General features: G+C 47.1%; 1 protein-coding gene across 1 annotated transcript; it reads left to right on the plus strand.

Moving 5' to 3' along the window:
* The first annotated feature begins 5,576 nt into the window (after positions 1–5,576).
* Positions 5,577–9,588, plus strand: LOC121331834 (adrenodoxin-like). Its single transcript, XM_041396616.1, is given in 5 exon segments — positions 5,577–5,641; positions 5,643–5,819; positions 8,055–8,179; positions 8,601–8,730; positions 8,987–9,588. Coding segments are annotated over 5 exon segments (618 nt in total). The 3' UTR covers positions 9,108–9,588.
* The last annotated feature ends 1,463 nt before the right edge of the window (positions 9,589–11,051 follow it).

Genomic DNA, 11,051 nt, shown 5'->3' on the forward strand with positions numbered 1-11,051 from the left:
TCTGCCTAATCGTTGCTGCACTGCAGAATAAGGTGGAGATTTCATTGGAACATGTTAGTGCTCAGAGATCTGGTGCTGGGGAAGAGACCTGGACTTTTCTATAAGCAAAACATGAAGTGTGGAGCAATAGAGGCTTCTGCAATCCCCACCAGGCATGGCTTGGATTCAGTTTCTACAAGTGAGTCTTCTTTTTTGTTCCTTCCTGCCAGGATTCAAAAACCTGAGCACTGGAGGAATTGCATGCCTCCTTTAATGCTACAGCAGCCTTCAGTGAAAGGTTGATCCTGTTCTTGCTGTTTCTAGTGCCCTTGCTTCTCAATGGACATTACCTTAGAGGCTTGAGGCTTAGTAATTCTCCATGTGGGTTTATCTATATTCAGTTTATCTTTGAGGAAATGGAAGTATAAAGCATTAAAGGCTGAAGACTACTTCTGTACAGGACCATGTTAAAAAAAATCCACACCACCCTATTCTTCTAGTTTGTTGTAAGGCGTTCTGTAGTTTAGGATCAGAAATTTGCATTTAACCTCTAATTTTTGCAGACAGCTTCTGTTGGATTTGCTAGTCTGTCTGGGATGTTTCAGATCCAGTTTAGGCTATATCTACATATGTTTGGGGCCTAGCTGCTTTTGTCTGTGGGACAGGGGCAGACTAGAGCATAAAAGGCTCTCAGAAGGCTGGGGGACTAGAAACACTGTCTTTTGGCAGGTTCTGCAATGTTGCTTTATTAAGCAGTGCAATTTATTTAGAACTCTAAAGAAAAGTCAAAGTAACTCTGTAGAGTAAAATATTCATTGAGTTCAATCTGTTTGGTAGACTAATGCATTTGGCCTGAGATGCACTGACTCCAAGCAGGACAAAGTAACTGCAGAAAATAAGTGTGATTGCTTCCTCCTTCTCTTCTTTGCTCTTTCTAAAGCAGGGAATTGCAAGGGCATGGTCTCCAAATTCTGATTTGTTTTGATGCAGACAAGCCCTGCAGGGATTTCTCTAGGTAGATGAACAGCTTATTAATTTCTTGCACAGGATAATATATTTGGAGGGAAGCACAAGCATTTTTCCAGCATCCTAAGCTTGGTAATGTACAGGGTAAGGTATGATAATTGCAGGCACTTGTATGGCAGCTGCTGGAGCACCTACAAACACAGACTGCAATGAGAAAGCAGAGAGCACCCAAGGCATGGCTTGTTTGCCCTGTACCATCAGTATGACTGCTCTGTTCCCTGCCAGCTTTGCAGCTGTGCATAGCTCGATCTTGGCTGTAAAATTTAAATGTCTTATACCAGGGCATATAATCTCAGAGCATGTGACAACTGGCAGAGAACAGAATTCCTCTGTCATTGATGTCAACCCATAACTGTTGCATACCCATATGCAAATTGAGGCCACATGTGATGTTAATGTCTCCCTTGCAGAAAAATTACTTCTGTAAGCAAAATGCTCCATCCCTGGAAATGTTCAAGGCCAGGTTGGATGAGACCCTGAGCAATCTGGCCTGATGGGTGGCATCTTTGCCCATGGCCAGGGGATTGGAACTAGATGATCTTTATCCCTTCCAACCCAAAGCACTCTGCAAAAAAAGGTCTGGGCCTCAATGCATGAAATGTTAGGCTGAGGCTGTTTTTTGTCTTGCAGGTTTGCAGTTCCAAGTGCAGTTTGTAGGCAAGGGAGCAGGTCCCTGTGGCTGAACAATGCCTAAATGAGTATCTAGCTCCAGGTGATGGGACTGGAAACATCAGTAGCAATTCCAAGATGGAGATTTTCAGGGCAGGTGTCAGGATGAGGGGTATAGTGAAAAGGGGAAGAAAGAATGAGGAGATATTAGAGAAAAAATAGTGCTGAAACTGCAAAAAGTAATACTGGATGCTTGTAGAAGGGACTGTATCTTCAGGTTGTGGTCAGAATGTACTTGCTTAGAGCAGGTGTTAATACATATATTTCTGAGATATATATATATATCAGAGCTAATTTTAAAATTACAAGCCCCCATGATTGCTACAGCCTGTGGTTGTGCATCATCCTTTAACTAAATGCAGGCTGGGATTGGTCTGGACTCAACAAATTTGACTGAAGGGGGTGTGAAATAAGCTGCTCTTGAGCTGGGAGGTTATGTGAAGGCTGACTACACCCCACATGCAGCAGTATTGCACTCCCATCCATCTTTGAAGCATCCTTGACTGGATGCTTGAAGGAGAAGCATGTGCAAGTGAAGGTCTTGGCTGGGGCCCTGTGACTTCTTAGTGGCCTTCACCCAGGCAGGCAGCAGCTGCATTGTCAGACGTGGCTGCTGTCCAGAAGCCCTGTTGTAAATTCACTGTGCTTTCTGTTGCAGTGCCAGCCCATCCCTGATTGCATCTCTGCCCTCCTGCTTCCAGTGGTGAGAATATGGATCTTGCTCCTTTTGTTTGTCTCATTATTAGGAGGTTGCTGAACATATAGGGAAGGTTAGAATGGGGCAAACAGCCTTGTTTGAGAGATGTAGAAATTGAGGCACATTTATATTCTCCCCAAACCCCAGTCTCTGAGGCAGTGTCTGTGACTTGAGCTCACTTGGTTGTGCACTTTGTCCCCAATCTGTGCTCGCTGCATCTCTTGTGAGGCAGCAGAAGCACTGTGTCTGGGCTTGTGGGCTTGCAAAAAGTCAAACCAGTACAAATTGTTCTGTTTGCTTTTATTAGCAACTTGCTCTGGAACAGGAAAGGTGGTTAATGGGTTTTTAAAGTGACAATGGGAAAGGTGAATTTTAGTTTTGTTCAGTGCTTTAGTTCTGTGTCAGCAAGCAGCCCATATCTGCTTCCCTACAGGAGTATTTGTGAGGCAGTGGGCTTGGTAGGAGGGGAGGGGTAAGCTGTTCTGGCTTTTCCAATTAATGAAGGCTGCCTTCTGGAAATGTTCATTATTCCTGGGTCTGTGTGCCTGCAGCTCCGACTACAGTCCCTGAGACTTCTCCCATGGGACCAGCAGGAGCTTGCCTCTCTCTACACCTGAACAGCATGGGCAGTGACTGAGCCTGGGCAGCTCTGCCTGCTGGCAAGAAACTCTAACACTGGTCAGAGCAGCTGAGTTTGGTATCTCAAAAATCCAAGTATGCTTCTTGCTGTGGAGGGCTGCAAAGGTGTTGTGTAGCTTCTGCTTGGGTTAGGCCAGTGCTGATTTCAGTGTTCACTGCCTTGTGCAGAAGCTGGGGCTGAGGTGGAGTTGAGGCAGCTCACAGGTTTTTGGATATTTGCATGAGAGCGCCTAGACTGGGAGGAGGGAGGACCACATTGTTTGGTGTGTGCTACAGAAGATACAGGACAATGTATTTCAAGCTAGAAAACCACTTCCTTACCAGCACGTGCCAGCACATGACTGGATGTGTGGGCACAGCCACTGCACTGACAGAGTGTGGCCTCCTGGCAAGAACCCGGGGAGGTGGGGGCAAGGTGCCTGTGTGCACTGCTGGAGGCTGGTTCCTGCCAAACCTTACTGGAAACAGAGCTAAGGGTTCTCTTCAGCTGAGTCTGGCCTTATTACAAAACTTGTGCTGACCTGTGAAGCAAAATTTTGAGGTTTTTTTTTTTTTTTTGGCTATTTGCAACGCTTTCTATTTTTGTGCCCTTGGCTAAATTAATGATGATTTACTCTAGAAAGGAGATTGTGCTTCTGCCCTTTCTCAGAATTTCAAAGATCTTAAAACAGACTATCCAAAATCTGTAAGGGCCTGATTCTCTCCTGCCCCAGCAGAATTGTTTTGCTTTCACCAGGGAGCAGTTGTCCCCTTTGCTGCACCTCAAAGTCTCCCTGATTCCCTCTCTGCACTGGCCTCTCTTCCATCAGGTGACATTGACCTGTCACTTGCTGTGCTCTGAGTTCCTGGCAGGGAGAGGAGTCAGTGCCAGGCAAACACACAAATGTCCTTGCTATGGAAAGTGCTGTGCATATATCTAATGTATCTCTCTCAGCTCAAGGTTTGCTGGAGAGATAAGATGTTTTGTGGTTTGTATGTGCTGTGGCCCCTCTCCTTGTGGCTCTCATGGCCAGCCTTGCTTTCTTTCCATGGAAATGGCTGAGAGAGAGAACTGGGCTGTCTGCTGCATCTCTGTAGTGCCTGAAAAGCAAAGACAGAACTGGCCAGAGTCTCTCAGCTGCAGAAACTGCACAGAGTAGTTTTAAGTTTGGGGGTGAGATGGAGCTAAACAATTCGGCTTTGAAGTCTGAAGCATTTGGGGCAGCTTGTAGGAGAGAGAAAACCACCTGGAAAAGTTGACCTGAGAATTATTATTTTTTTAAAATCCTTTATGCATTGCCCATGAATTTGTCTCCACTGGAACTGTCTGAGAGGTATGTTTGAATGCTTGAACACTTGCCTTTGAACTGAAGAATACATTTCCCTCCTGGCTTATGGAAAATACTTGCATTCCTTAATGTCTTTGATATTTTTCTCAGAAGGCCTAAGCATATCTTTCCAGCCCTTCCAACCTGAAAGCTTTGGGTGGAAAACTTTAATTGTGGGGCAAAAAGCCGAAACTTTCTGGTCATCTTCAGAACTATGAATCCAATGCTGTGTGTGTGCCTCTGTGTTGAGGCAGACATTTTCTATCTTATGCTGTGGTTTTTCCCCTGTACAAATTGCTTAGAGAGTCCAGTATCAACATTTTTTTTTTTGCTTATACTGGCTACCAATATGTTATTGCATTAAAAAAAAAACTTGATTAAAGCAGACATCCTACCAAATGGTGAGCTGTAAATTTGGTGGAAGGAACCATTTATGCTCTTGAGGTGAGAGCTGTTCCCTAACTCCACAGAAACCAGGAACTGAAACTGTATTTGCTGTTGTATTTTTGGCCCTCAAATTCATATTGATTTACACTGTAGAGGAGGGTAGGCTAAACCAGTGACCGTGTTTCTGGGAATAAGTTAAGAGTTTTCTTCTGCAAGGCTTCATAGCTTAGCAGTGTGGATTATCAGTTAGCATGAAATGAATGATAGTTATCTGCACCTTTATGGTACTTTTCAGCAGAGAGTTTAGCAAGTGAGCAGCTAAGTGTGGCTGCTTGTCACCACCATCATGTGAAGTAAGTGAATATTCACATTTTAGAGATGGGAGCCTGGTGTATTGGGTAAGGCAATGATGTGGCTGGATGCCATCTTGTCAAGGGCAGAATTCATGTGTCTTGCTTTCACTCCTTTGCTGTAGGAACTGTGTGCTCCTCTCCTCAAGGCAGCAGTCGTCGACACTCCTGGCTCTCTGCTCTTCCAGCACTCAACTTGCAACTCCTTGTATGATTATACCTCACAATTAATATTTCTCCTGAAAGTTGATTTAGTTCTGGCTCCTAAAAGGGAAGTCTGTAAAGAGAACAAAGTGAGCATTGCTCGGAAACTGGCATGTGGAGGTGGTGTTTCATATGTTCCTGTGCTTCCACCAATTCCCATACCCTGCTGGGCTGGGCTGCAGCAAGATCCAAGCACAATCCCTTTGTCCATCCTTCCTTCCTGCTTCCCCTCCCTCCTCCCTCCCTCCACCCCCAGGGAGGCTGTCCTACTATGTTGGTTTGTTTTTTTTTTTCCTTCCCCCCATCCTCCCCAGCTGCATGTATAAGTCCCTAATCGAGCTGTCCTTGCAGCAGAGGCCAGCTCGGGGGACAGGGAGCAGGGCCCAGCAGCAGGATGGCTCACGGCATCTTGGGGCTCATGCGGCCCTTGCGGAGCCGACTGAGCGCCAGCAGAACTCGCCTCGTCCTCCTCTGCGGTGTGCCTGGGCCGCACAGCCCAGCCAGGTGCTGGGCAGAGAGAGGCTTCAGCTCCACGCAGCAAGACTCCCCTGGGGAGCCCAGGTGGGTCAAATGCTACCTTGCTGCATCCGAAGGGATGGGCAGGCACCTCTGCCTTGCCCCGTGGCAGGAAGAGGAGAGAGGCCAGCGAAGCCATGGCCTGTGGGAGGTGGGGGACAAGACCACCACCTTGGGTGAGCAGATGCTGATGGGGAGGAAGGTGGGGCCAGGACCCAGCCTGAGAGGTGCTGCTTCCCATCCCTGGAGCTGTGGGGACCTGCCAGAGGTGCTAGTCCTGCTTCCACAGCTAGTGGCTGGCAACCAGGTGGTGAAGGTGACAGAGAGGCACAAGAGTCCTTTGGCCCATTTTCCCAGCAGGAACTACTGCAGGCTCCCTGCCAGCCTTTCCTCTCTCTGCTTCAGGGACAGTTCAGGAAGAGAAGGTAAAATAAATGTAATTTGTGGATCTGCTAGACTAGTATGATCTGGGTCAGACTGTAATCTGCTAGGCATTGAGAGAGGGATCCCACCATTGCAGAAAATACAATAAACTATTTTGCTATCTGACCTTAGAGAAAAGTCATAGTGATAACCCTGCTTGTGGGATTTATGAAGACTCATTTTCAATGGGATTTCTTTCTAATTGGTTTGTTGCTTATGAAATTATCTCTGGCAGTACTTGTAGGCATCTTGCTCGTTTGTATGGCCTTGGAATGTATCTTTTAGGGAAAACATTGACAGGGGGAATAACTGCTTTCTTGAAACCTCCTTCACCACTTTCCTGTGTCACAAAAGGTTTGAGATTTCATTTTTTAAAATGAAATAATCAGTTGCCACACACTGAATTTGCAGTGTTGAGTTTATCACATCACTTTGTAAGATCTTTCTTACAAAAGATCTTTCCAAACCTCTGACCATTATCCAGCTGAAAAATCAATTCAGTTGCAGCACTAAGTGGCATTCTATCACTTTACCATTTCTATTGTGTAATCAATTATTTCACCCATAAAGATAAACCAAACATTGCCTAGAAACATGCCTTTTGCCATGCAAATGGAATGAATTACTCTGATCCATCAAAAATGAGGAGGATTGTTTTGCTTTATTTTGACATTTGAGGGCTAGTCTTTAAATTGCATATTTAGAAATATCTGTAGGTGTCTTTATGAAGGAAACTGGTGTATGTTGTCAACCTGATGAAAGAGAAGCTTCTGCCACTGGAGAATGCCCTGGGTTTTGGGATGATGGGCACTTGGGTAGAGCCACACTCAGAGTTACAGGACAAAAGGCCCAGCCACTTCCAGGGTGCTGCCTTCTTTCAGCACAGGAGCTGGGACCTTTGGGCAACTGGGACCTCCTACATCTAAGTGAGCATTTGGTATGTACACTAAGAAAAAAAGCAATGTTTGCCCATGTGCTTCCTCTAGCAAATACAACAGTCTCAGGATATACTTGTCTTGGTGAGAAATCCTGAACACTGCTGTCAGGGTAGGATCCTTCTCTAGACTGGTGTGAGAGCCTGGTCAGGAGGAGATGAACTGTTTCTCTTTCATTTGTAGATGCCCCTTCTGCAAGTTATCATTAAGAGAAGCTGATGGTCATGTTCCTAACTCTTGGCCAGATTAAATCTTGCAGGCTGTCAAAATAACTAGCAGATTTTCCTGAGCATGGATCACATCAGCTCAGAGGAAGTTACTCAGCCCAGTAGCTCTGTAAAAGCTGGGGCTGGGCATATCTCACCACAAGAAAGTTCCCTGTGATGGAGTTAAGGAAAGGCGTGGGCACTTCATGGAAGAAAAAGCAGCAGAAAAGGAACAATCATCAAGTAATCCCCTTGAGAAGAGAAGGGGAAGAAAAGCATGAACGACAACAGCCCTTCTTGCTGGATTAGTATCTGATCCTGAGCACTTTGCTTGTAATTGCATCCCTCTACCCAGGATTAAGAGCCCAGGCCTGGGACTTGCAAATGCTCTGCCTGCCTACACATGCTCCCTCTGCCAGCCAGCCCAAGCAGGGGCAGCCCATGAAGAGCACCTGCACTTGTTTGTGCACAGATAGACATTTATTCTGTGAGCTGTTTGATAAAGTGGGAAATATTTTGGGGCAATTCAGATTTGCCTGCCACTGAGAACTGATAATTTGAATTTTTTCTTATGTGCATGGCATAATCCTTCGAGAAAGTGTTTGTGTGCACATTTCCCTCTAAGTGCCATGTCTCTAGCACTCAGCCAAAATACCTCAACTGTGGATGTGCAGAAAAGGGTGGACTCCTCTGATTTTTGCAAATTTGTCTTACAGCTCTGAGGATCAGGTGACAGTGCATTTTATAAATCGGGATGGAGAGCGACTAACGACCACAGCCAAAGAAGGGCAGAGTTTGCTGGAAGTGGTAGTCAATCACAACTTGGCCATCGATGGATTTGGTAGGTGCTGCAGCAGGATATGTGCTGTTAGGGCCAGTGGGTGCTTAGGAATAGTGCAACAGTACATATACCACTGTGTTCTGCCAAGACCATAAACAAGCTTCCCTTCCCCACCAGCTGCTTGCTGGGTGGCTCACCATGCTGAGGTGGCAATGTAACCTCACACTGTCACATTGCCATTCCAGCAGCCTCTGTCAGTGCTTTTGGCTCCAGGGAGCTGATGTAAAAATTTGGAAACTGATGGTGATTCTCCCAGAGAAGAGGCAGGCTGGAAACTGCATCCATCTGTTGTGTTTCCTAGCATCACTTTTGACATGCTCCAGATCTGTTAAAGGGCCTGTTCTCACACTGTTGCTAAAGATGGTCTTTCTCACCCCCTTATTTTTCCTGATTTGCTATCCTTCCCTTGCTTCTCCACCAGGTGCCTGTGAAGGGACATTAGCCTGCTCTACCTGTCACCTCATCTTTGACAAGGACACCTTCCAAAAGCTTGATGCCATCTCAGATGAAGAGCTTGACATGCTGGACTTGGCATACGGACTCACTGACACGTAAGCGTCCCTGCTGATCACAGCAGATCCTCAGGCCTCTGCGGCAGATTCTCACCACGAGGCACCTCTTTCCAAGGGGATGGAGCTTGCTCCGTATCATAGCTGTGCCTTGAGAGCTGCTTTCCCTTGAGGCACAGCAGATCTTTAAGAGGAGCTTTAGTGAAAATCTATCCTGAACCAGACATCCCGGTGTGGGTGGGGGATTTCTCCCTTAACTTTGGGAACAGAGGAGCCTCACTTCATGTTTTCTTCTCAGATCGCGCCTTGGCTGCCAGGTGTGCGTTAAGAAGTCGATGGATGGTCTGACAGTGAGGGTCCCCATGGATGTGTCGGACATGAGGAAGCAGCTGGAGGTTGGAAAGCAAAGCAAACAGTAACTGGAAACGTCTGCTGCACAGCTTACACCCTCACTTAGGCGTGGCAGGGTATTTAGCTCTCGGTTGACACTGTTGCTTTTTGTGGCTGCCTCGCAGTAGGCCATAAAGGTCTGATTCAGTATAAAAGGTGTGTTTGGCAAATCTCTTATTTGAACAAGGCAGCATGCTTAATAGGGTCTTTGGTATGCATTTTAAGTGCTTAAATGCTCTGCTGAACGCAACTGGATTAAAGTGTATGGCTTTATATTTCCCTGGGTGGGTGTCAGTAAATATCTCTGCTGTATGTGACTTGCTTTCTCCTTCGAAATTTAAGAATTCTGCTGTTCTGAGTAACTGCTGTGAATTTTGCAAGTCTTGGCTCTTTAAAAGTGGAGCAGACTTTTCCAATTTGGCAAGCTTAAGAAGAGATTGCTGTTTGCAAGTCAGTGGGTTTGGTGATGTAGGTGACTTGAGTTTGGTCAGCAAGAGCATATTGAGGACATTTGTGTGCTGACAGTTCCTGTAAGCAGGAACTTCTATCATCTTGAGACGTTTTGGGTCCCTGAATTGTTCTGTGCTGTGAGCAGCCACTTTCTCAAAAATATTAAATTTTCTCATTGCTGTACTACCCCACATGTCAAATAAAATTCTAACAATGAGCCTTTTAGACCTACAAAATGCACTGTTGTGGCACCATGAGCCTGGCTGGAATGGAAGGAGATGGATGGAAATTTGGTTGGCTGCATTAGGTCCAGCACTGCCAGCTGATCAAAGGAGGTGATTGTCCTGCTGTGCTCAGTGCTGGAGGGGCCTCACCTGGAATAGAACACCAAATATAAAAAATACACGATTCTGCTAGAGAGGATCCACAGCAGGACCATGAGGGTGATGAAAGGTCTGGGGGGAAGCCTTATGAGGAGTGGCTGAGGTCACTTGGTTTGTTCAGCCTGGAGGAGAGTGAGGTCAGACCTCACTGTGGTCTTCAACATCCTCACAATGTGAAGCAGAGGGGCAGTACCAATCTCTTCAGTCTCATGACCAGTGACAGGACGTGAGAAAATGGCACAAAGTTGAGTCAGGAGAGGTTTAGGCTGGATCTCAGGAGAAGGTTCTTCACCCAGAGGGTGGCTGGGCACTGGAACAGACTCCCCAGGGCAGCAGCACCCAGCCTGAGCTAAGAATCGTGTGGACAATACTCCTCGGCACATTATGGCATTCTTGGCACGGTCTGCACAGGGCCTGGAGTCGGACTCGATGATCCTGAAGGGTCCCTTCCAACTCAGGACAGTCTGTGATTTCATGGTTCTGTGATTTACGGAATGTCAGCGTGACCTCGGGGCCTAGGCCTCGGGGCTGCTGTGGCGGCGCTCTGCCGCCAGGGGGCGCGCGGGGCGGCGGCTGCGAGGAGGAGGAGGAAGAGGAGGAGGAGGAGGAAGAGCCCGCGGTGGCGATGCCGCTGCACTGTGCCCGTCCCTCCTCCTTCCTCTCGCCCTGATCGGTGCCTGGGCCTGTCTCGGGGAGCCACAATTGCCATTTGTGCCCAATGGTCTCTGTGCACCTCCATGCCTTCCTACTGCGGACGCCAGCCCTGCCGCGCCCGGCGTGGCCTGCTGTCCCTGTGGGCACGGGTGATGAGTGGCACTCTGTGCATCCTCTCAATGGGCTTTGTCTTTCTCTCTGATCCTTCATGCAAAAATCGGTACAAATGTTTATCCATGTCAGAATTTATCCTTAGCAGAAGGGAACCTGCGGGAAGGATTTTTGGCATGGGCCAGAACCATGTGCTGTAAGAGGTGATGGCAGCAGGGTGGGTTTTTGCAGGGTCCCAGCCCTGTTTGGGGACCATGGATGTGGGGATGTACTAAGGCTTCAGGCTTGTGACTGGTGTGTGACAGGATAGCCCTTTGCTTTGACATACATCAGAGAAGTCATCCAGGCTCCCAAACCTCTTCTACTCCCACTTGT

Source organism: Onychostruthus taczanowskii, unplaced genomic scaffold (assembly GCF_017590055.1).
Source record: "Onychostruthus taczanowskii isolate IOZ18803 unplaced genomic scaffold, ASM1759005v1 scaffold13, whole genome shotgun sequence".
Lineage (NCBI taxonomy): Eukaryota > Metazoa > Chordata > Aves > Passeriformes > Passeridae > Onychostruthus > Onychostruthus taczanowskii.